The sequence below is a fragment of the Geotrypetes seraphini genome, chromosome 3 (genome assembly GCF_902459505.1).
Source record: "Geotrypetes seraphini chromosome 3, aGeoSer1.1, whole genome shotgun sequence".
Lineage (NCBI taxonomy): Eukaryota > Metazoa > Chordata > Amphibia > Gymnophiona > Dermophiidae > Geotrypetes > Geotrypetes seraphini.
The window spans coordinates 8,888,229-8,915,242 of NC_047086.1; the positions used below are offsets into that span (position 1 = coordinate 8,888,229).

General features: G+C 41.6%; 1 protein-coding gene across 5 annotated transcripts in view; it reads right to left on the reverse strand.

Moving 5' to 3' along the window:
* Nucleotides 1-27,014, reverse strand: part of ARMC2 (armadillo repeat containing 2) — a 179,442-nt gene that overhangs the window by 99,426 nt on the left and 53,002 nt on the right. For all 5 annotated transcript variants that reach the window (XM_033936137.1, XM_033936136.1, XM_033936138.1 and 2 more), the window contains exons 8-10: nucleotides 13,774-13,949; nucleotides 2,989-3,091; nucleotides 338-561 (exon numbers count right to left, since the gene is read on the reverse strand). In XM_033936137.1, coding sequence (XP_033792028.1) covers nucleotides 338-561; nucleotides 2,989-3,091; nucleotides 13,774-13,949 — 503 coding nt within the window. The remainder of the gene's footprint in view (nucleotides 1-337; nucleotides 562-2,988; nucleotides 3,092-13,773; nucleotides 13,950-27,014) is intronic.

Sequence of the window (27,014 nt, forward strand, 5' to 3'; positions counted from 1 at the left end):
TTACCTATTGTTTTTCCCTTATTTGTTTGTTTTTCCCTTATTTGTTTCCTATAATCATTGCAGTTCTACCCCTGATCCTTCTGTATCATGTTAGTCAGTAATTGATTTGGTTATGTTCTGAATCTTGTAAATATTTAACCCTGGCTTTTAAATGTACATCACTTAGAAGAATTATAAGTGATATTATCAAATTTTAAATAAAACCTGAAAACCTGATCTTAGGTTTGCACGTGAGATCACAAGGAGCTCCAGCAGGATTTCAAGCAGACTCTCCTGGTTATTAAGCCTCTCTTCCACATGCATCACATGCACTGAGCCTGGACTATGATGTACTGACCTGCACTGAAAGATAACCCAAACTGGAAGAATCTGTGTGTCTTTCCTTAATGATACTGTTAATCCGTTTCATCAGCTGCACCAGAGTCTCTACTGCACCTTTGGCAAGTATGTCTTTAAGAAGTTCAGTATTTCCAGAAAGGAACTTGATGGCACCCAGACAATATAAGAAAGATTCCCCATTAGCAATTAGCTCTTCAGATTTCAAGACTTCCAATAAAGAATCTGTAGGGAAAAAAAGATCGCTAATTATAAAGGTTCAAGTTAAAAAAAAAAGAGATAAGTAAAACAGGCAGCAGAAATGGCAAAATTCATATCCACTATATCCATTCTGATAAGAACATAAGAATTTGCATACTGGGACAGACTGAAGCTCTATCCATCAAGCCCATGATGAAAAACAACAAAACTGAAACTACAGGTAGTGTTATATTTCAGGAAAAATTTTATTTATTTTATATTTCTTTATTCATTTTAAATCTTACAACAAGTGTACAACAAATCCTTTCCTTAATATACAATTTCACTTGAAATTCTGCAATTTTTCACACAATAAAAATTTACCAACCACCCACCCCTTTAAAACATATTTATAAATAATTATCACATAATATAATAACTATATCAATCATTTTTAATCATCTTTGAAAATTAAAAACCCACCCTCCCACCCACCATACATATCTATTAATTGGGGAAAAATACTAATTATTTATTATAATAATTTATTAATGGTCCCCATACATCCTTAAATTTCTTAAAATATCCTTTTTTAACAGCTAATGTTCTTTCCATTTCATACAAATGACACACCGAATTCCACCAAAAACAATAATAACTGCTCCATGATTGTGAAATGCCTTTGAGGATTTTTTAGTCCATGACATAATGGGGACCTAAGGCCACAGCCACATTAAGAGACTCAGAAGAGGAAATATTTAGTACCTCCAAAGCCCTAGTTATTAAGGCACAAAGCTCCTCTTTATGAAATAATCTTGCTGCTGTGGGATCATCCTCCTCTTCCAGATATGGACCCTCCCCCTCCGACAGTCAAGAAATCTCATCCACATCCCTATGAGAGTCCACACTGCTCAGTTCCTGGGAGGAGAGGAGCTGAATAGTAGGGGGGAGGCTGAGCTCATCAAATATGCTTGGTGAAGGAGTAAAACAAGTTCTGGAGCAAAAGGAATAGACATGACCACAGGAGCTAAAATCAAGGAAGGAGCAGACTCAGACCCCAGGGAAGCTAGTTGAGGTAAAGGGGTGTCTGACTGAATTGCAGCTGAGAGAGAAACTGCAACTGAGAGCTGAGCTGGTAGTTATGCTGAGGGGAAAACACCACAGAACCTGCCAAAATATCTCACCATAGCTTGTCAGTTAAGTCCATCCTAGCATAGGGTCAGATGCGAAACTGCTCTCAATCATAAAGAACACTTTCTCGATAAGGGACAGCATTTAGTTAATTCAGCCATAAGCAGTTAAAAGAAAGAGACATACAGAGGCAGGCAGAGTTTCCACAGGTCTTTTGCTGATAGTTGATTCAGGATACCAAGCAGTGCCTGACCAGTCCCACAATAAATATAAATAAGCCAAAAAGCAACTTTTTTTGAGGCAGGAGATTAAGAAGCAGCAAATGTTAGGGAAGGGGGAGGGATCTAACACTACCAGATGTATTCCCTATTGAAGTTTCAAGTTATAAGCTTTCTTGGAATTCCTCAAACCCTAATACCACCAGATCCTCCCACAAATTAAAACTATCCTTCCCCTCGCTAAAAGACATTTCCCACACAGGAAAGCTAGGGACCTCCCTCCACTTCAAAATCACTGAGCTCTGGAACAACCTTACCTCCCCTCTTCGGAACTTGAGCTCTCTTCAAGTTTTCCGCAAACATCTGAAAACCTGGCTTTTCTCAAAAAATGTAAGTCTCCCTCCAACTTAGGAATCAAGGAAACTCTTATATCTTGGCATCCCAAGTCCTCTAAATTTTCTTCACACTTCTACCTCTAACCTTCTGTTGTAGTTCCTTCCTATTTCTCCTACTGTAAACCATGTCGAGCTCTACGAACGTGGAGATGATGCGGTATACAAACCTAAGGATTAGATTAAATTAGATATACCGCTTTAATTACCAAAGCGGTTTACATTTTACTGAATTATAAAAAAAAATGATTAAAAGTCAGAGGAAAGGACAAACAAACTAAAAGCTTCTATTGAACAAAAGAGAAATGGGTAAGGATACAATATTTAAAATATAAAGGAAAAGGTAAAAAACATAAGGGAAATGGGGTTATTGGGAATGAACCTTTTATCTAAATCTCGTAGGCGTCTTTAAAGAGTGAAGTATTAAGATTGGACTTGAAGTTATTTCAATTAGTTTCCTGTCGTAGGGCATTCCATAATGTTGGAGAAACTACTGAATAGATGGTTTTACGTGTTGTGTCATAGAACAACTGTCGAACGGAGAATTCTTCTAGACTGCCTCCATAGCTTTTCAAAAGCTTGTCCAAGGCAGGTATTAAGGGTATACAATTTACTGACAGATTTCAAGGTACAACTGGTTTGCTGTATATTCTGTTTGCTACCATCTTACTGCTAAGGAGGGCCCAGGAATTAATTTTATAGCTGGATATCACAATCACAATAATACTTACCAAACATACTATCTTTCTGGAACAGCAAATCATTGTTATCACTTCTGCTAATTTTAAATATGAGTTTGCACACGTTCAGAAGATTCTTTCCGCTGACTTTAAGCTGCAAAAACAAATAAACCAGATCAAACTTAAGGTTTCCATATGAGCCACCAATTACTATATATAACAAACCTGCCACAACAGACTTGACATGCAGTAAAGCAAAGTGAAATTCTCTTGCTTCTGGCTTTGCTATTTCTAGTACTTCTAAGTGCAAATAAACATAACTTGGCTTTGTGAAACCTACATTTTGATTTGCATACAAGACAGTCCAGACATGTTGCTTGGAGATAAAGAAAAAGCATGAATGCTGAGCACACCACTTAGAGATGAGCTGTATAAACTTTTTATGTAAACCACAAACACCAAATAGAGTAAACATTGTAAATGACGGCAGATAAAGACCCGAACGGTCCATCCAGTCTGCCCATTTGTTATTCTCATTAAAAAGCACATGATTAAATGAACTTGTCTCTTCTTTGCTATTTCTGGGTCATAGACTGTAAAGTCCTGGTATTGTCCTAGGTTCCAAATGCTGAAGTTGTCGTCCAAGCTCACTCCAGCCTATCCAACTATCCTGTTTGCAGGAATATCTACATACATAGTAACATACATAGTAGATGACGGCAGATAAAGACCCGAATGGTCCATCCAGTCTGCCCAACCTGATTCAATTTAAAAATTTTTTTTTTTTTTTTTTTTTTTCTTCTTAGCTATTTCTGGGCGAGAATCCAAAGCTTTACCCGGTACTGTGCTTGGGTTCCAACTGCCGAAATCTCTGTTAAGACTTACTCCAGCCCATCTACACCCTCCCAGCCATTGAAGCCCTCCCCTGCCCATCCTCCTCCAAACGGCCATACACAGACACAGACCGTACAAGTCTGCCCAGTAACTGGCCTAGTTCAATCTTTAATATTATTTTCTGATTCTAAATCTTCTGTGTTCATCCCACGCTTCTTTGAACTCAGTCACAGTTTTACTCTCCACCACCTCTCCCGGGAGCGCATTCCAGGCATCCACCACCCTCTCCGTAAAGTAGAATTTCCTAACATTGCCCCTGAATCTACCACCCCTCAACCTCAAATTATGTCCTCTGGTTTTACCATTTTCCTTTCTCTGGAAAAGATTTTGTTCTACGTTAATACCCTTTAAGTATTTGAACGTCTGAATCATATCTCCCCTGTCTCTCCTTTCCTCTAGGGTATACATATTCAGGGCTTCCAGTCTCTCCTCATATGTCTTCTGGTGCAAGCCTCCTATCATTTTCGTCGCCCTCCTCTGGACCGCCTCAAGTCTTCTTACGTCTTTCGCCAGATACGGTCTCCAAAACTGAACACAATACTACCATAATACCATAAGTGGAGTCTATATGTCTTTATTTTTCTATACCACCATAGTCAGACGACTTCTAGGCGATTCACATCGAAAGAAGGCTGGACATTTAGCGAATTACAAATGCGTGAGGGGAATGTTACAGAAGAGAAGGGTTGAAGGGGAGGGAATGTAAGAGGGGTTGTAAGGGGAGGGGAAGTGAGAGGGGTTGGAATTGCCTGAGAGATTGCTTCGGGTTTGTAGGGGGAAAATGCATAGAGCGAAGGTCAGTCTGTTTAGGTGATGAATTTGTCAAACAGAGTGGCTTTGATTGATTTTCGGAATGCGTTGTAGATCTGTCTGGTTTTATTTATGTAGTTTTCCAGCCAGGATTGTTGTCTGTTAGCTTGGAACTTGAAGGTTCTGTCAAGGAAGGATTTGTATTTGCAGCCAGTAATTTTAGGATAGGCGAAGATGTTTGTTTCTGGTTGTTCGTGTGGGGTTGTATAGAGTAAAGTGTGTTTGCAGGTAGGAAGGGGCTAGGCCCCAGATTTGTTTGAAGCAGATGCATACAAATTTGAACTGTATTCGTGCTTCCATTGGTAGCCAGTGCAGTTTTTTTTTGTAGTATGGGCTAATGTGGTCTTTTTTTCTCAGTCCGAAGATTAAGCGAACTGCAGTGTTTTGCACTAATCTCAGTTTCTTTATTGTTTTTTGTGGGATACCCAGGTAGACGATGTTGCAGTAGTCCAGGATGGATAGGATCAGCGATTGCACCAATAACCTGAAGGATGTTGTGTCAAAGTATTTTTTAAAAGTCCTTAGCTTCCATAGTGTATAAAAGCATTTCTTCACTGTTAAGTTTGTGTGGTTAGCCTTGGTCAAGTGTGTGTCTAAAAAACTCCATTGAACCCCAGGGTATGTGTGTTCAAAGTTCTAACTTAAGATAACAGAAAAGCTTCTAATCACTGGGAGGACCCTCTGTGCTATCTTCTGAACCAGATAAAGATAAGTTCTGAAAAGATCGAACATTTTGAAGTTCGAGCACTACTTGAGTATTTGTGCTGATGTGACATTGCATTTTATTTAGAACTGAATGATACAACGGAAAAGGTTTTTTTTAGCGATATTTGGTAAAACCAGATACAAATTTATTTAAAACCAGAGATATATCTGAGGGTTTCTCCTTCCTATCATTTAGAAACCTTTTTGTTATCTTAAGTTAAAGCTCTGAACACAAATCCTGTCACATTTTTAGGTATAATAATAATAACAACTTTATTTTGTATACCGCCATACCCAGGGAGTTCTAGGCGGTTCACATCAATTAATTAGGTTACAAACAATGAAGTCATTGGAATTAACAGGAATATACAAGAGTGTACAATAGGAAGGTAATATTTATTTACAGGAAAAATACAGGCCATTGAAGTTTAACAGGTTAGGGGAGTACAATAAGGAAGGAGTAGGTGGAGATTCACGTGCATGGATGGGAGATGAAGAAGTAGGAGAGTGTGTTAAGGGTTCTGTCCGTGGAATAGGTGTGTTTTGAGTTTTTTTCTGAAGTCAAGGTAGGTGGGGACGTTGAGCACCATTTGGGCTAGCCATGGGTTCAGTTTAGCCGCCTGGAAGGAGAAGGTTTTGTCGAGGAACCTTTTGAAGTGACATAGTTTTAGGGAGGGGAAGGCAAACAGATGAATTCTGCGGGAGTTCTTATTGTTGTACTTTAGATTGAAGTGTGGGTTGAGGTAGCTTGGGGATAGACCAAATACTGTTTTGTAACAGAGGCATGCAATCTTGAACAGGACTCTGGAATCAAATGGTAACCAGTGCAGTTTATGGTAGAAGGGGGTGATGTGTTCCCATTTGTTTAAGCCAAATATAAGGCGGACTGCGGTGTTCTGAATCAGTTTTAGTCTCCTGGTGGTTTTCTTCATGGAGCCCAAATAAATGATGTTGCAGTAATCCAGGATGCTGAGAATGGAGGATTGTACTAACAGGCGAAATGAGTTGTCGTCGAAGTATTTTTTTATGGTGTGGAGTTTCCATAGCACCGAGAAGCTTTTCCTGACAGTAAGATCAGCGTGTTTCTCAAGGGATACATGTTTGTCTAAGGTGACTCCCAGTATTTTTAAAGTTTGTTCTAGGGGGAAATCCGATCCATTCACTTGTATTGTGGTATCTTTGATTTTGTCATTGGGGGTGGCTAGGAAGAATTTAGTTTTGTCAGAGTTTAATTTTAATCTATAGGATAACATCCAGAGTTCTATCTGACTGAGTAAGCTTGATAGAGAGTTAAGCAACTCTGGTGTGAAACAGGTTAGCGGGATGACTATTGTGATGTTATCTGCGTAGATGAAGAATTTGAGTTTGAAACTTTGCAGGAGGTTTCCCAAGGAGACGAGATAGACGTTAAAAAGGGTGGGGGACAGGGGGGAGCCCTGGGGAACCCCACAGGAGTTGTCCCAGCTGTAGGAGAAAGAGTCATTCTTAAACACTCTGTATGATCTATTTCTTAGGAACCCGTGGAACCAGTTGAGAACTTGGCCAGAGATGCCGATGTGTGCAAGGCAGTCTAGGAGAATAGTGTGGTCGACTAGGTCGAAAGCACTGCTCAGGTCAAGTTGCAAGATCAGGGCACTGGAGCCCTGGCTGAAGAGTGAGTGCAGGTGATCGAGTAGAGAGGCTATGATGATTTCGGTGCTGTGGCCAGAACGAAAGCCCGATTAGTTGTCGTGTAGGATATTGAATTTCTCTAGATATGTTATGAGTTCGGTATTTACCACCCCTTCTGCTATTTTGGTGACTAGCGGGATGCTAGCGATAGATCTGTAATTAGACGGGGCGTTGGGTGGTTCTTTTGTGTTTTTTATAATAGGAGTTATCATGATGTGGCCTTGTTCTACTGAGAAATTTCCTGAGGATAGTAAAAAGTTGACCCATGCCAACAAATTGGCTTTGAAGTGGGTCGGGGCAGTTTTCCATGACATTTGGGGGGCAAGTGTCCATTCTGCAGTAGGAGTTATTATATTTATTGTAGTATTTGCTAAAGGTTTGCCAGTCTATGGTTGTGAAATGGTTCCAACTTAGGTCAGTTCTGGACCCTAGGTCAGAATTGGATGTGTCTGTGTCATGGAGAATTGGAAAGTACCCATGGGGATTGGCCAGGGCAGTTATTGACGATCTTAATTTTTGTATCTTGGAATTGAAGAAATCTGCTAGGGTGTTAGCAGTTAGTGTGGATTCTTCCTGGGTGTCAGTGAGTGTCTCGAGGTTGTAGAGGTCGTTGACCAGATTGAAAAGGTTTCTACTGTTAATTGTAATGTTTCCAATTTTGGGGGCGTAGAAGTTTTTACGTTTTTTCTTGGTGAGGTTTTTGTAGTTTTTTAATTTTGATCTCCAAGCAACTCTGTGTTCTTGAGTACCAGATTTAGTCCATAGTCTTTCTGATTTTCTTAGGTCCCTCTTTAACAGTAGTAGCTCTGAATCAAACCATCCCTCTAGATTTATAGTTCTAATTCTGCGGGATTTTATGGGGGCAATTTTGTTTAGAATGTTAGTGCTGTCTTTAATCCAGGAGGGCATAATTTGATTACATTACATTACATTACATTAGGGATTTCTATTCCGCCATTACCTTGCGGTTCAAGGCGGATTACAAAAGGTTAATTAAAAAAGTAGAGTTACAATGATTAGCTAGAGAGGTAAGTTGTAGATCTTATAAACATTTAACGTGTTGTTGTGAGTGAGGTGGTTTGTAAAAGAATTAAAAGGTGGTCGTAGTGGAGGTTCTTTTGTTATTATTAGTGCGGTAATGGGTAGGTCTAATGTCAGTTTTAGAGTTGCTAAGAGGTCGTGATGTTATTGCTGCTTCAGGAATTTCTTGAAAAGTATGGTTTTTATTTCCTTTCTGAACGTCCTATAGTCTGGGGTGGTCATCAGAAGGTTGGAGATCTGGTTGTCCAGTCTTGCGGCTCGAGTGGCTAGGAGGCCGTCGTGTAGTTTTGTTCTTTTGACTTCCTTGATTGGGGGGGGTATGAATGGGGAGTGCGTTTTTCTGTGTCTGGTAGTGGGTGCTTGGATGAGGCGATTGTTCAAGTATGATGGGCTGTCTCCGTGTAGGGTTTTAAATAATATGCAGTAGAATTTGAATTGGATTCTTTCTTGGATTGGAAGCCAATGTGAGTTGATGAAGGCTTCCGTGATGTGATCATGTTTTCTCAATGAATAGATGAGTCTCAAAGCTGTATTTTGGATTGTTTGGAGTTGTCTAATCGTCGTTGCAGGGCAAGGAAGGAAGAGGATGTTGCAGTAGTCCAATATACCTAGTATTAGGGATTGCACTATAAGTTGGAATTGTGTTCTTTCAAAGAATTTTCGGACTTGTTTCAGATTTCTCATGATTGCGAATGATTTCTGAATTGTTTTATTTATTTGCGGTTGCATAGTGCCGCGTCTGTCTATGGTCATGCCAAGCAGTTTTATGGTGGTTTGGATGGGGTATTTGATTGCGTTTATATCTAGGTTGATTGTGGTTTGGACCTTGTCATTTTCGAGAAGGATGAATTTGGTTTTGTCTTGGTTGAGTTTAAGTTTGTGGTTTTTCATCCAGGTTGTGACTGTTTCAAGTGTTTGGTGAAGTTTGTCTGTCATGGTAGGTTTAGAATGATCGTATGGGATGAGGATGGTGATGTCATCAGCATAACTATAGGTGGTTATGCCTAGATTGTCCAGATGCGTTCCTAGAGAAGCAGTGTAGAGGTTGAAGAGGGTAGGGGATAGTGGAGATCCTTGTGGTACGCCGCAGGGGTTTGACCAGGATTCTGACTTTTCTTTGTTAGATTTTACACTGTAGGTTCTGAGTTTTAGGAATCCTTCAAACCAAGAGTATACTTTATCTGAGATGCCTATTGCGTCTAAGATCTGTAGAAGGATGTTGTGATCCACTAAGTCGAATGCCGCAGTTAGGTCCAGTTGTATGAGCAGCATTTTTTTCCCTGTACTAAGGTGTTGTCTGACGGTATCCATAAGGGAGCCTAGTAGTGTCTCTGTACTGAAGTTTGTTCTGAATCCTGATTGCATGGGGTGGAGTAGGTTGTGGTCATCTATGTAATTGGTGAGGAGTTTGGCTACTAGGCCTTCTATAATTTTGACATATAGCGGAATTGAGGCTATAGGTCTAAAGTTAGATGGATGGTTTTGTGGTGCTTTTGGGTCTTTTTGGATTGGGGTGATGATGATTTCCCTGAGGTTTCTACATTTTGTTTTGTGATATTCTCATAGTGGGACCAGAATTCTATCGGGTCGATCTTACCTCTGGAAATGTGAGTTTTATTATTTCTTGTTTTGTTGGTTTTTTGCTGGCAGACAATAATGAAGTTACATAGTCTGTGGTCAGACCATAGGTAATCTGTCCAGTTATCTTCTTTCCAATAGAATTTGGGGTTGGTTGGTCTAACTGATGACCTCTTTGATGGGTTTTGATTGGAGGTGGAAAGAAGTAGCCTAGTTGGGAGATAAGTAACCAAAAATCTGATATTTCTGGTTGGTCTATTTGCTCTAGGTGAATGTTGATATCCCCACATAGTAAGTTGTATGGACTTGCTTATAAGTTGGTTAGCAAGAATTCAGCGAAATCCTCCTTGGCTAGGTTCCATTTTTTTGGTGGGACATAAAACAAAATAGTTGTTAGAGAGGCGGTTAGGGATTTTGAAGTTAGTGAGAGTGATAATATCTCTAAGTTGGGCGAGGATTTGGAGTTAAGTAAAGCGCAATTTAGGTGGTCTCTGAAGATTATTGCTAATCATCCTCCCCTTCCCCAGGTTCTGGCTAGAGATAGAATCTTGAAATCTGGGGGAAGACAGTCTTTGATGATTATATCATTATCTGATAGTAGCCAGGTTTCTGTGAGTAGAACAAAGTCAGGGTTAATTTCATTCAGCCAATCCTTGATCAGTATGGATTTGTTCCTCATCGATCTTATGTTTAGGTAGAAACCTTGTAGGTTCTGGTGGGTGGTGTGCTCAGTTGGAAAGTAATGGGAATAGGCTAGTTTTTTTAGTGATCGTTGTTTTTTAGTGCGAGGCTTGGTTGAAGTGTGGGGGGGGGGGCGGCGGAGTTGGGATTGGGAGTGGACCTGCCTCTAGGTAATCGTATGGTTTATGGGGGGTGAATGTTGGGAATTTGGACTTAACCACGCAGTATAAGGAGTAGTGAACTGGGATTGGAGCAGGGTATAATGAGTTGGCTGTACAGATTCTGATAAGATAGAGTAGGAGCAGTAGTGCGCATTGATGAGAGTTTGGCATGGCCATGGTGCAGGTCTCCGTGGGGAGGGGGGATTACCTAGCAGTTTAGGTAGAAGTGGTCGGAGGGTGTGTGGTGTGTTATAGGGAAGAAATGGATGGAGTTTGGGAGTAAGCGGGTGGCGTAAAGAACAGTACTTGTTTGGCTAAGCAAGGCTTATCTGGCTATGCAAGGCTTATCAGGCTACTAGACCTGTCTGGTTATCCAAATTCTGGCTATACAATACTAGTAAGGCTTTACAATACTTGTCTGGCTATACAGTACTTAAGCTTTGGAAGACTACACAGATTATTATCTGGCTATGCAGCTTAGCCACTGATGCAGGAAGGATTTTTGCACACAAAAAAATATGTGCACTCTCTAGGTGAAGAACTTCCTTACGTTTGTACAGAATCTATCCCCTTTTAACTTCTCTCTTTCTTGTAATATTGCAAAGTGTTACATCTTCCCGAATTGAATTTACATAAGTAGCTGAGAATGGGCTTGTTTTTGAGTGTTCCAGAGTTAGCGCGGGTCTCTTCGTCAGAGAAGAGTAAGCTTCTCTTTTAACGCTGTTCAAGTGCAACAGGCTTCTTCCAGTAGTGATGAGACAATACAAGTTTTCATTCTGACAAATTTTGCGGGTCGGATTAAAAAACTAAAAGGGTCGAATATGGCACGCGGGCCATAGTTTGCCCATATCCGCTATAAACAGTGCCTAAATCAGTAGACACCTAGAAAATGGCACTTACCACATGTTATTCAACATTAACATAGTAACATAGTAGATGACAGCAGATAAAGACCCGAATGGTCCATCTAGTCTGCCCAAATTGATTAAATCTAAAAATCTGCTGGGTTTTTTTTTCTTCTTTTTCTTCTTAGCTATTTCTGAGCAAGAATCCAAAGCTCTGCCCTGTACTGTTCTTAGGTTCCAACTACTGAAGTCTCCGTCAAAGCTCACTCCAGTCCATCTACACCCTCCCAGCCATTGAAGCACTCCCCAACCCATCCTTCACCAAATGGCCATATACAGACAGGCGCCATGTATAGAATCGCACCTACAGGCACCAGAATATTAGGCCAGGATTTTCTTGGCCTAAAATACTGGTAGGTACCTACCACAATCCATGCTCAAACCCTGTTCCTAAACATACCTATTTTTTGGGTAGGTGCAGGTAGGCTCCTTAGTATAGACACCTACATGGCACTTACCCAAAAATTATTATTTACTAATTGGTGTTCAATGTCACTGTTCAATTAACGCCAATTGAACTAATTAAAAAATTAAGTTAGACACTTGATCAGCTAGGTGCCTAACTATAGGCGTCTTCTATAGAATGAGGCCTTAATTGTACAATGTTTTTTACTTTTGTTGCTGATGATTTTCACCTGATTTGCCCCTTTGCAATAAAGTAGACACACCAGATGGTGTGAATAACATGAAGAAACACCTGGCGAAGCTTGAAGAATGGTCTGAAATGTGGTAGCTAAAATTAATGCTAAGAAATGCAAGGCCATGCACTTGGGATGCAAAAACACGAAGGAACGGTACAGTTTAGGGGGTGAAGAACTTATGTGCACGACAGAAGAGCGGGACTTGGGTGTGATTGTATGTGATGATCTTAAGGTGGCCAAACAGGTTGAAAAGTTGACGGTGAAAGCTAGAAGGATGCTAGGTTGAATAGGGAAAGGTATGGCCAGTAGGAAAAAGGAGGTATTGATGCCCCTGTACAAGACTTTGGTGAGACCTCATTTAGAATATTGTGTACAATTCTGGAGACCGCACTTTCAAAAAGATATAAAAAGGATGGAGTCAGTCCAGAGGAAGGCTACTAAAATGGTGCGTGGTCTTTGTGATAAGGCGTATGGGGACAGACTTAAAGATCTCAATCTGTATACTTTGGAGGAAAGGCGGGAGAGGGGAAGATATGATAGAGACGTTTAAATACCTACGTAATGTAAATGCGCACGAGTTGAATTTAAAAGGAAACTCTGCAATGAGAGGGCATAGGATGAAGTTAAGAGGCGATAGGCTCCAGAGTAATCTGAGGAAATACTTTTTATGGAAAGGGTGGTAGATGCATGGAACAGTCTCCATGAAGAGGTGGTGGAAACAGAGACTGTATCTGAATTCAAGAGGGCCTGGGATAGGCACGTGGGATCTCTCAGAGAGAGAAAGAGATAATGGTTACTGCGGATGGGCAGACTGGATGGGCCATTTGGCCTTTATCTGTCATCATGTTTCTATGTTTCTATTGAATTCAAGAGGGCCTGGGATAGGCACGTGGGATCTCTCGGGGAGAGAAAGAGATAATGGTTCCAGTGGATGGGAAGACTGGATGGGCCATTTGGCCTTTATCTGCCATCATGTTTCTATGTTTCTATTGAATTCAAGAGGGCCTGGGATAGGCACATGAGATCTCTTGGAGAGAGAAAGAGATAATGGTTAGTGCGGATGGGCAGACTGGATGGGCCATTTGGCCTTTATCTGCCATCATGTTTCTATGTTTCTATTGAATTCAAGAGGGCCTGGGATAGGCACGTGGGATCTCTCAGAGAGAGAAAGAGATAATGGTTACTGTGGATGGGCAGACTGGATGGGCCATTTGGTCTTTTTATCTGCCATCATGTTTCTATGTTTCAAAAATACAGACACTGTTGTAAGATGTAGATTTTCTTTCATCAGTATGTTAATCTATGACACACACATTCTGTTCTAGATGGTAGCTTCCTCCATTTTTATTTTTATTATATTATCATTTGTTTCCTTTTATTTATCTGTAATTTTTATGTATCTGTATTTTTTAAAGTGTTATGTTCTTATACAGACCCCTGAAGCAGATGGTTACACTGAAACGTGGCCTCTATCTGTCCATCAATAAAAGGAAGATTGATTGCCTCAAACTTGAAGGCCCTTAGTACAGTTTTTTGTCTTCTGTGTGTTTTGTACTTTGACTCCCTCTCTATACTGACTATTAACAGTAAAATAACATGTCTTAACAGTAGCTAAGTTGATAACTTCCCCACATTTTCAGGTGCCACCCAAGGTTGGGATTTTCTCATATAACAGTAGTTGTATATATACATTTTGCCTGGCATATGCCTACATTTGCACTTCAAGAAACAAATTCAAAGCAAACTTACACCCAGAATCACTTTTGCTAGTTTTAAACTAAGTTGATCTGAACCAATATCAACCAGTTTGTATAGGGTCTTCAAAATCAAGGCTCGTTTCTTGCATCTCCGTCCCAACATATTTCCTTCTTCCAAAGCTTGATGGAGTCTGATGCAACCATGGCACAAACTCTCTACACTGACCTCTGTATGAGGAAAAAAACAACAGTACGTGAATGATGGCTAAGCAGGTACAATGAGAGAGAGCAAATAACATAAAAACAAGAAGTTTCATGCCGAACTAATAAAGCAAACTTTCCAGAAAATGCAGAGTCCAAAATAGGTAAACAACGCGCATTGTTTACCTATTTTGGGACCGCTGAGGGGATACTCCTATTAGTATTTTGATTTAATTATAGGTGGAGTTTTTTGGCCAGTGACTGTTACGGGTTTTGCTTATTTGTCTGACTACTATGAGCATTCCCTAGTCCCGCTGGGCTTTAACTGAGGCCTTTTTCACCACCTTTTGGGTTACTTACCACTACAACTGGAGTTCTGTCCTCATGGGTCCAAGAAGAGAATAGATTTCTTTTTACTGATATTAAATTATCCTCTACTCTTTCCTTTTACTATTACCTTACAAGTACAAATGCCATATTCTACAAAATTCCATGTTTAAGAGCAGTCAGTTGGAAGCCAAGCTCTTTAAAAAGCAGTGTTTTACATTTTAAGTTTAACAATTTGGATTGATGACTATACGTTGTCACAACCCAGGGGCTCTGATGAGCGCAGCAGACCTCCTGGGCTGCGACAAAATATTGGCCCCTTCAGGTCTGGCAAAGGCTATGCTGTGGTTAAACCCCAGTATTTTGGGTAAGGATTTCCCTTTCCAGCAGATTCGGAAGTTCTTCTTCACCCAGAAGGTGGTGGACACCTGGAATGCGCTTCCAGAGGGCGTGGTAGGACAGAGTATGATATTGGGTTTCAAGAAAGGATTAGATGTTTTCCTGGAGGAAAAGGGGATTGAAGGGTATAGATAGAGGATTAATATGCAGGTCCTGGACTTGATGGGCCGCCATGTGAGTGGGCTACTGGGCATGATGGACCTGTGGTCTGACCCAGCAGAGGCACTGCTTATGTTCTTAAAAAGAAGGAACTTCCAAAGGTTCCAGTTCTTAGAAAGATTTATTAATCTTGGCCACTGGCCAGACTTTGTGTTTAGGTTCAATGCATCCTGTTTCACACAGAACAATTCCACTGTTTCAAAAGTAACAAAAATACAGCTTTTCCTCCACAACTGGCCAACAGCCACCTCAGCTGTTGCAATTAGGTAAACTTCCAACAATCTTAACTTCTTTTCCAGCACTATGACAGGTAAAGACACTGGATACAAAGAGGTGCAGGCAGGTTCTTAAAGTAGCTAGTGGCAATGCTTAATTTTAGCCAGGTCTTTGCCCCTTTTAAACAGGCTGAGCAGGTTCTAAGTACCAGGCAGCTTCTCTGCCAAAAAGGTTTCTGGTGTTCAATGAAACAAAATGGTCAAACTGGAACTGGTAGTCATACAAAGAACAGTTCTGAGGCACAGGGTGTCCCAGCATCCAGAACGGCTTCCAGGTACAGCTGTTTCACTGCACTGCTCCTACTTAGCTGCCTCTGTTCAAACGTACCTCAGTGCCAAAGCCCAGCAAAACAAAAATAGAAAAAAAATCAAACGTTTTCTCTGAGCTAGTTTGAAAGAAAAACTCACTAGCTCACATATGTCCCCAGGTTTGCTCCTGCCAGCCCAAGCCACTTTCTTCCAGGCAAAATTGTTCAAAACAAAACAAAGTTCATGGCAATGTCCTCCCTCAATTTTACAGCAGTTGATTTCCATCAGTTCCACAATAGGTTCTGGTTCATTCCCTGCTGCTTGCAAATCCATAGCTTCCATGTTATTCAACTGTTTCAGGGCTGGGGCACAATCAACTTTTTGCCTCCCACCGTCTGGCTGGGCACCTTCCAGCTAGAGAATGACATGGTAGCAATTACCCGCGGCTAGCCGCAAGTAACCCGCCGAAACGATGGGGGGAAAAAGTGCTCACTGTGGGCACGGGGACAAGGCCATCCACCACCCCTTGGAGTGGTGAATGGCCTTGTCCCCGCAGTCAAGGGAGGGAAGGTGTGTGGTCACCGATCGTGCGTGGCCCCCTTCCTCCCTCCCTAACTACCTACAGCCAAATCTATCTCCCTCCCTCCCCCCTTACCTTCGCGGTGCTTTAGTAAAGAAACTTACTGAAGCTGGCGAAGCCTGCCTGCTTGCAGTCGTGTGTGTGTGGGCGGAAGCTTCTCCTCTGATGCCCACATACACACGACTGCTAGGCAGGCAGTCACTGCTGGCTTCAGTAAGTTTCTTTACTAACGCGCCGCGATGGTAAGGGGGGAGGGAGGGAGATTCTTGGGCCGCTGAAGGGCGGTGAGGTGGCGAGAGGGAAGGGTGGATGCTGCAGGGATGGGGACGGGGTGGTAAAGGGGAGAGCGGGGATGGGGTGGTGAAGGGGACAGCGGGAATGGGGTGGTGGAGGGGAAGGGGCAGTGAAGGGGACGGTGGTCCGGGGACGGGGCAGTGACGGGAACAGATTTATTCCCCATGTCATTCTCTACTTCCAGCTCCTCCTTCCTTGTCTCCCTCACCTGCTTCCATTTAGGGTGCTCAAAACCACTATACAAGAGTGCAAGTCTTCCTGCAAGACTTTCCCTGTGTCGGGCTGGCTATTCCAGGGATAGTCATCGCCTACATGTTCCAGGGCACTGACCTAGTCAGCTCTTCTGCACTGGGGCTGTCTAACCTTCAAACTCTTCATTGTAACAAAACCCCTGCTGGCAGTGAGTTTGTTACAATATGAAAATATCCCAAAACAAATTATACCTTAAAACCCTTGTCATCTGAGTTTTTACTGTATACAAGAAACAGTCATATATAAGAAATGTCCTCCCCCCAATCCAATTCCCTTCAACCCCTCTCCCCAACTACCACTCCCAACTCCCCACCTTCACATTTTAAATACTAGAGGTAGGTATAATCGCCCCAACCAGTTCTCTAAGTTCCTGATTGAAACAATGTGCCGACACTCCACAGGAGATGCACAAAAGCAAGTGGAGATTTTCTGAAATATAAATGTGGTCCATCCAGTGCAAAATCAGGAATATATTTTGTGACTGCCCAAACCATTCCTGAATAGGCCTCCTTAGAATCTATATCTCTCCAGCTCTGATATCGGCCCACTGGCTGCCCACAATGAAACGTTGCATTTTCAAAGACCTAGTGTTAGCATATAAATATCCCTCTAACAACATGACACCCAAATACTTCTCAGACAAACTTCCTCTCTACGCTCCCAAGATGAAATACATACACCATCAGGACACTCCCTCCAACCCCAGAGAGCCTGGAAACGAACCTATTCCCATTTCTTATCAAACCTCTAGAACAGCCTACCTCCTCATATCAGAGCCCTTAAAAGACTTCTTACATAGAAACATGATGGCAGATAAAGGTCAAATTGCCTATCTAGTCTGTTCATCCACAGTAACCATTATCTTTTTCACTCTCCGAGAGATCCCACGTGTCTATCCCAGGCCCTCTTGAATTTTTGACACAGTCCCTGTCTCCAACACCTCTTCCGGGAGACTGTTCCATGCATCTACCACCCTTTCTGTAAAAAAGTATTTCCTTAGATTATTCCGGAGCCTATCACCTCTCAACTTCATCCAATGTCCTCTCATTGCAAAGTTTCCTTTCACATGAAAGAGACTCGACTCATGCGCATTTACATTACATAGGTATTTAAACATCTCTATCATATGTCCCCTCTTCTGCCTTTCCTCCAAAGTATACAGATTGAGATTTTAAGTCTTTCCCCTTATGCCTTATGATGAAGACCACATACCATTTTAGTAGTCTTCCTCTGGACTGACTCCATCCTTTTTATATCTTTTTGTGTTTTTTATTTTAAATTCTTTATTCATTTTATAATTCACAACAAGTGTACAGTAAATATCAAACAATTAGAATACAATATCACTTGAAAATCTACCATATCATACAACAAAAAGATCATCCCCTCCCACTTCCATATACAATAAAAAAAATATACCACGTGAATATATCTTATCATTCATATATATTATTAATAGAAATCCAACCTCCCCCCAATCCACATGTAAGAATTCAAATTGGGAAAAGTGTAAATTATTCATTAGAATAATTTAAAAATGGCGCCCACACATCCTTAAATTTATTATAGTAACCTTTTTGAAGGTGCATTCTCCAGAATTGTACACAATATTCTAAATGAGGTCTCACCAAAGTCTTGTACAGGGGCATCAATACCTCCTTTTTCCTACTGGCCATACCTCTCCCTATGCACCCTAGCATCCTTCTAGCTTTCGCCGTTACCTTTTCAACCTGTTTAGCCACCTTAAGATCATCACATACAATCATACCCAAGTTCCGCTCTTCCGTTGTGCACATAAGTTCTTCACTCCCTAAACTGTACCATTCCTTCGGGTTTTTGCAGCCCAAAGCATAACCTTGTATTTCTTAACATTAATTTTAGCTACCAAATTTCAGACCACTCTTCAAGCTTTGCAAGGTCTTTCTTCATGTCATTCACACCATCTGGGGTGTCTACTCTATTGCAAATTTTGTTATCATCTGCAAAGAGGCAAATCTTACCTGACATCCCTACAGCAATATCTATATATATAAAATCAGAGGTATGTATGTGTGTGTGTATGTGCCGCGATCACGCAAAAACGGCTTGACCGATTTGAACGAAACTTGGTATGCAGATCCTTCACTACCTGGGATGATATGTTCTGGGGGTCTCGCGGCCCACCTGCACACGTGGGCGGAGCTACAAACAGAAAATCAGATTTCACCCATTCATGTCAATGGAAAAAAATGTAAAAAGCTGCCATTCTCACAGTAATTCAAAAACGGCTTGACCGATTTGAACGAAACTTGGTATGCAGATCCCTCACTACCTGGGGTGATATGTTCTGGGGGTCTCGCGGCCCACCTGCACACGTGGGCTGAGCTACAAACAGAAAATCAGATTTCACCCATTCATGTCAATGGAAAAAATGTAAAAAGCTGCCATTCTCACTGTAATTCAAAAACGGCTTGACCGATTTGAACGAAACTTGGTATGCAGATCCCTCACTACCTGGGGTGATATGTTCTGGGGGTCTCGCGGCCCACCTGCACACGTGGGCGGAGCTACAAACAGAAAATCACATTTCACCCATTCATGTCAATGGAAAAAATGTAAAAAGCTGCCATTCTCACACTAATTCAAAAACGGCTTGACCGATTTGAACGAAACTTGGTATGCAGATCCCTCACTACCTGGGGTGATATGTTCTGGGGGTCTCGCGGCCCACCTGCACACGTGGGCGGAGCTACAAACAGAAAATCAGATTTCACCCATTCATGTCAATGGAAAAAATGTAAAAAGCTGCCATTCTCACAGTAATTCAAAACGGCTTGACCGATTTGAACGAAACTTGGTATGCAGATCCCTCACTACCTGGGGTGATATGTTCTGGGGGTCTCGCAGCCCACCTGCACACGTGGGCAGAGCTACAAACAGAAAATCAGATTTCACCCATTCAAGTCATTGGAAAAAATGTACAAAGCTGTGGGACCGATTTGAATGAAACTTGGTATGCAGATCCCTCACTACCTGGGGTGATATGTTCTGGGGGTCTCGCGGCCCACCTGCACATGTGGGCGGAGCTACAAACAGAAAATCAGATTTCACCCATTCAAGTCAATGGAAAAAAATGTAATAAGCTGTGGGACCGATTTGAACAAAACTTGGTATGCAGATCCCTCACTACCTGGGGTGATATGTTCTGGGGGTCTCGCGGCCCACCTGCACACGTGGGCGGAGCTACAAACAGAAAATCAGATTTCACCCATTCAAGTCATTGGAAAAAATGTACAAAGCTGTGGGACCGATTTGAATGAAACTTGGTATGCAGATCCCTCACTACCTGGGGTGATATGTTCTGGGGGTCTCGCGGCCCACCTGCACATGTGGGCGGAGCTACAAACAGAAAATCAGATTTCACCCATTCAAGTCAATGGAAAAAATGTAAGAAGCTGTGGGACCGATTTGAACAAAACTTGGTATGCAGATCCCTCACTACCTGGGGTGATATGTTCTGGGGGTCTCGCGGCCCACCTGCACACGTGGGAAGGGTGGGTTCACCCAAGAATGTATATGTTCTTGCTCCTGGAGGTGAAACTAAAAATGTTGTTTATAATCAATTTTTGTGTTAGTTGAATTGTATTCATTTTGTCAAATATTTCACATTATACTTTGAATATTTTACTTTTTATAAAGCTGTAACAACATTCTTTCATTCACCACTATAAAGTATCTTTATTTAAATCCATTTACAGTGTTATTGCTATAATTAAATACCCGTGCAACGCCGGGGCATCAGCTAGTTGCTTATAAAATGTTAAAAAGAACAGGCCCAAGAACAAGAACCTTGACGCACACCACTGGTAACATCCCTTTCCTCAAAGCGATCTGCAATGATCACTACCCTCTGTCGCCTTCCACTCAACCAGTTCCTGTCCCAGCCTGTTACTTTAGGACCCATCCCAAGGGCACTCAGTTTATTTATCAGATGTCTGTGTGGAACACTGTCAAAGGCTTTGCTAAAATCTAAATACACTATATCTAGTGCACATCTTCTATCCAATTCTCTGGTCACTCAGTCAAAGAAATTGATCAGATTTATCTGACAAGACCTTCACGTAAAAGGTCATATAAAAACTGTAATTCAATATTTTAACCAGTTAACACTGAGTTCTGATAAAATCTATAACCAAATTTGTCCAAAGTTCTTCCTTATCTACCAGGAGGGGTACTAGCATAGGTTCTGGAGCAGCTATCCTTCTTCAAGGCAGACTCTAGAAAGAGTGATTGATGTTGGAGTTGAGGTTTGTCAAATCTTGGGCAAGACTGGACGCTGTATAAGGAGTCAAGCTTTCATGGAGCCACAGGAACCAGAAGGGGCGCTTCCCAATTTCTGAACATGTCTTTCATTAAGTTATGAAAGGGAAGCTTTAAATAATCCTTTAGTATCTTCTCATAGTCCAAAGTGTCAAAAATTCTTCCCTAGATTCAAACTCTGACTCCATTTTGATTGGTAGAGCTTACTGACCCATTTGTCTGATAAATTCTGTAAATGAGAGGCTCTCTGGAGGTGATCTCCTGTGAGATGGAGGAGATTGGTCTGAAGAAATCTCATAGGACTCCTCAGCCTAGAGTTCTGGATATTCAGAGGATGAATGCTAGAACAAATCAGAGTTATATTCCTCAATGTCCTGTGATGGAGATGGGGAGCATCAAGATGTCCAATGTCGAGAAGAGAGTGTCGATTATGATTCCGAGTAGAGCGTTGAGGGACACTTCTTGATCTTCTATGACGTTGATCTGATGTAGAATGGGAAAAAGGGGCTTGACACTTGGATGATGATGCTCTCTTTGACCTCGATCAATGTTGTTGAGGAGTTCAAGACATGGCTCTTGATGACTGCTTAGAGCAGTTCTTCAACCGCCAGTCTGTGTACCAGTGCTGGTCCGCAGAAATTTTCTGCCGGTCCACCGGGCCGGCACGTCCATCGGGCTCAAGACAGCTTTCTTCAGCCGCCAGTCTATGGTGCGATCAATGCGGTGTCTTCAGGCCGGCTCCCTGAATGCTGCAGTGCACAAAGCTGTGGGAAAAGGCTCCTACCCGTGTCCTGCACTTGAACCGGAAGCCTTCTCTATGACGTCGCAACGTCAGAGGGAAGGCTTCCAGATGAGGCGCGGAACACGCACGAGGAGCCGCTGCCCACAGCTTTGTGCAATGCAGCACTCTGGGAGTCGGCCTGAAGACGCCACGTTGATCGCACTGTGGAACGGCCCGAAGATAACACCGGGGGGCAGGCCAGAAGGCAAGGCACATGGAGGGAGAGAAACAACAACGGTAGGGGAAATGCTTTTATTTTTTCTTATTTAGTGATTGATTTGTCTGTTCAAGAAGAAATGCATTTGTTTCTTTTCCTCTGGGGTTGTACTGCTTGCAGAGCCGGCTCCCTGAGTGCTGCAGTGCAGAAAGCTGTGGGCAGCAGCTACTCGCTTGCATCCCATGCCTCATCTGGAAGCCTTCCCTCTGACATTGTGACGTCAGAGAGAAGACTTCCGGTTCAGGCGCAGGATGCGCGTAGGAGCCTTTTCCCACAGCTTTGTGCACTGCAGCACCCAGGGAGCTGGCCCGAAGATGCCGCATTGATTGCACTGTGGACCGGCGGCTGAAGAGCACTGTCTTGGGCCCGATGGACATGCCGGTCCTGTGGACCGACAGAAAATTTCTGCGGACCAGCGGTTAAAGAACACTGCTGTAGAGAAGGCACCAGTACCGTGGTAGACATCGGTACAAATAGTGTAGTTGGGTGTCGAAGTGTTGGTGACCTAGATATTCAGGCACGCCTTCAAGGAGACACCACTTGTAAAGATGGTAACAGATGTGTTGATGGAGTGGACGCTAGAGATGATGCCGATGTACATTGGGATGTCGATGCATGCCTAGATGAAGAAGGATGCGTATGCTTCTTAGCCTTTTTCCCAGGCAATCCTGATGGCAGCAGCGGCAATTATGCCAATGTTGATCAAGGGTCCATGTCTGTGCCAGCTTTGATGCTGATGATGGTCTTTGCATTTCTGCTTTGAAAGTTGCAGATATTTCCAAAGCGCCCGTTTTTGCACTAAAATTTTTTAATTTTTTATTCATTTTTCATACTACAACAAGTGTATCATCCTCCCAATACAAATTACAAGTATAATAAAAATATTGACAAATACATATATATTTTAAGATAAATAAATTAAAATAATACCCACCCACCTCCCCTCCTTATAAATAATTTATTATGGGAAAATGATATCATTCATTACAGAAGTCTGCTAATGGTCCCCAGATCTTCTGAAACTTACCAAAGTAACCTCTCTGTGTTGCTAATGCACGCTCCATTTTATATATATATATATATGGCATACGGAATTCCACCAGAAGTTATAATTTAACCTATCATAATTTTTCCAATTGTATGTTATTTGTTGTACTGCTACCCCAGTCAATATAAATAAAAGTTTGTTATTATTTGACGAGATTTGACTCCTTGCTCTCATTGCCGTGCCGAATAAAATAGTATCATAAGTCAAGGCTACTGGATTATCCAACATCCTATTTATTTGCGGCCAAATTGATTTCCAATGGACAATAGAATAAAAGATGATCTAATGTCCCAGCCTCAAGACGACAATGCCAACATCTATTAGACTTAGAGCTATCTAGTTTTTGTAAACGAACAGGGGTCCAAAAAGCTCTATGCAAAAGAAAAAATCATGTTTGTCTCATAGATGCTGAAACTGTACATCTTAACCTCCAAGACCAAAGTCGTGGCCATTGAGATGCAGTAATCTGATGCTTAATCTCAATGCTCCAAATGTCTCTAAGACCATGTTTTGGTTTTTTATTTACAAATCCAGATATTAATTTATATCACATTGCGGCCTGATGACCCATAAAGTCTATCTGAAAGCATAAGAATTCTAGGCTATGATAATTATTAAGACTTTTCCATTCAGGGAACCCTGCCTGAATGGCCTGCTTCAATTGCAACCATCTAAAATATTGCGATTTATTTAAACCAAATTTATGTTGCAATTGTGAAAACTCAAACAGTTTGCCATTATTTATTACATCTTCTAAAATACGAATTCCTCCCAACATCCAATGTTTCCAGATGATTTTAAAACTGCCGACCTTGATCTTAGGGTTTAGCCAAATCGTTTGAGTTGTTGATTTATTTATTGGAATAGGAGTCAGACTACTTATATACCTTAAAGTTTTCCAGGTATCAACAAATATTTTATGTTCTTTGTATAACCTTGGCATTTGGATACTAACAACATGACCAAGACGCAAAGGAAACATGAGTCTCCATTCTAGCCAAAACCAATCTGTTATATTATCAATGGAATATAAATTGGAATAAATCGGAAGTTCTTCCACTAAACATACATTGTACAAAAGGTTTATTTGATCCATTTTGTTTTATTTGGAAGGAAGATAGTTTAAAATACTTAGGAATTTGGATTGCAAAATCAATAGATGAGACAATGAAAATTAATGAAAAAAGTTTATTACAGAAGGTAACAGAAATGTGTGAGCAATGGAATCCTTTGCATTTATCTTGGTGGGGGAGAGTACAAACTGTAAAAATGATGATTTTACCTGTAAGTTTGTTACCAAATGGGGATGATACCTATTTTCTTTCAGGGGTCTTTTTATAAAAAATTGAATAGGGTTCTAACAAAATTTATTTGGCTAGGTAAAATTCCTAGAATTGCTTTAGTGTCTTTGCAAAGACCAATTGCGGAGGGTGGGGTAAATTTTCCAAATTTTTATAGGTACCATCAGGCCTATATTTTGCGTCAAGGTATGTATTGGATCCTCCCAGCTTTAGTGATCTTTTTTGAAACTTGGAGTAGTGGTGACAAGAGTCTGCACAGTGGTCAGGACCAAGGCACTTAACACACCAGTTATGTGGATCAGTGACTGAGATGGTCCTGTTGCACCGTGTGTACTGGTTAAAGCCACTAGAAAGCTTTGACATTGAGAGAAAGACTGTTAACACAAGATTGAAGGACTCAATGGTCTGAGGAGATGTAGTAAATTTAAACCCAAAAATGGGTTGACACTCCTGGCCTATGAACAAGCTTCGAGTGGCCTGAAAGCCCAAAAAAATTAAAGGTGGAAAAACTGACAATTTTTACAAGAAAAAGAACTATGAAAATAATGAAGAAAACAATACTGGGAAGGCACAAAAACTGAAGTTTGACACGCTTTTGGAAAACTCCAAAAGAACACAGCTTCTCAGCTCCATGAGAACTGATGATCCCACAAGCTGATGTCGGGTGGGAAGGCACCGGTGCATGCTCAATATGGGCATTCTTGAGATTTGTAAAAAGTTTAAAGTGACAGTACACTTTTGCATTGTCTTTACTGGGTTCCGTGGATGATGTCACCCACATGTGAGAATATACTGCCTGCTTGTCCTAACATAGTAACATAGTAGATGACGGCAGATAAAGACCCGAATGGTCCATCCAGTCTGTCCAACCTGATTCAATTTAAATTTTTTTTTAATTTTTTTAAATTTTTCTTCTTAGCTATTTCTGGGCAAGAATCCAAAGCTTTACCCGGTACTGTGCTTGGGTTCCAACTGCCGAAATCTCTGTTAAGACTTACTCCAGCCCATCTACACCCTCCCAGCCATTGAAGCCCTCCCCTGCCCATCTTTCACCAAACGGCCATACACCGACACAGACCGTGCAAGTCTGCCCAGTACTGGCCTAGTTCAATCTTTAATATTATTTTCTGATTCTAAATCTTCTGTGTTCATCCCACGCTTCTTTGAACTCAGTCACAGTTTTACTCTCCACCACCTCTTTCGGGAGTGCATTCCAGGCATCCACTACCAGTTATTGTCCTAGGATAATAACTGGTTAGCAAAGGATTACCACGTGAGCCCTGACCACCTACAAAAAATGGATAGTGGTAAATGCTCAGGCAGTAAATTTTTTAATAGCTGCATGCTTATTGCAACATTAGCATATGGTTATTAATACAAAAAAATAGAAAATTGGCTTTAGTGCATGAGAAAACCCCACATAAGGGCAAGCTAAGGCCACTTTTTCCATAGCTTAGTAAAAGAACCCACCATTAGTTCTTCACTTTTCTTTTTGTTGATTTGGAACTGGATGCTTTTTAAATAATATCCTTGCCTCATAATAACTTCTGACTAGAGAATGACATAGGGAAAAAAATTGTCCCCATCCCTGTGAGCTCATCCTCGTTCCATCCCCGTGAGCTCAGTCCCCGTCCCTGCAAACCATCTGATCCCATCCACACAAGCCTTGAATAGTTTTATACTGAATTTATTTTCTTAAAGTATAAAAAGAAACAATATTCTGTACAATTGTCATTTTATAAATCAAAGTTCTGTCTGCTGAACTAGAGAAAGAGATGTTCAGCTGGCAGGGCTTTGTGTATAAATTTTTATCAACACAACTAATATACTTTATCCTAAAGCAAAAAAAAAAAAAAATAATAATAATTTTTCCTTCTACCTTTGTTGTCTGGTTTCTGCTTTCCTCATCTTCTCCTCATTCAATTCCTTCCATCCACTGTCTGCCTTCTCTCTGCCTCTTCCATTTGCTCTGTTATAGTGCCTCTCCCACCCCCCACCCTCCTCATTGGTCTGGCATCCATCTTCTTCCCTTTGCTCCCCCCATAGTCTGGCATCTGTCTTTTTCCCTTCCAGCGTCTTCTCCCCATTCTCTGTTCCCCATTTCCCTTCAGTGTCTTCTCCCCACTCTCTGTTCCCCACTTCCCTTCAGTGTCTTCTTCCCACTCTCTGTTCCCCATTTCCCTTCAGCATCTCTGTTCCTTTCCATCCCCCCTCCTCCACCGCCTGTTTCTTTCCAACCCCTTCCCTCTCTTCACCCCCTTTCAGCATCCCTCATACAGTCCGTGCATCTCCCTCTTTTCCCCTTATCTTTGTGGCGCGTTTTAATTTAATTTGTTCAAGTAGCCCAAACCTGAAGTCATGTGCATCTGCGAAAGCTTCTCCTCTGACAGAACCAGAAGTTGCATCAAAGGAGAAGCTTCCGCAGATGCACTTCAGGCTCGGGCTGCTTGAACAAATTAAATTAAAACGTGCCACGAAGGTAAGGAGAAGGGAGGGAGATAGATGCAGCAACAATCAGTAGGTAGACAGGAGGGAGGGAGATAGATGCAATGGCGATTGGGAGGGAGGGGACTGCATGCGATCAGTGACCGTGCGTGTTCCCTCCTCTAATTGCGGAGACAAGGCCATTTACCGTTCCATAGGGTGGTGGATGGCCTTGTCCCCATACCTGTGGTGAGCACTTTTTTTCCCCCACCTATTCGATGGGTTACTCACAGGTAACAGCTAATCGTGTCATTCTCTTCTTCTGACCCAGGCAAGTGCCCTTTTTATTTATTTATTTTTTCTAATTTCTTCATTTATTGCACCGTTATTGCTATTGCCACATTCAAGTTTGGCTCCATCATCATTCCTCCTTGTATCAGGACAGACAAGATCTAAAATACTTTCCCTTCTTGTTGAATCCTGAAGC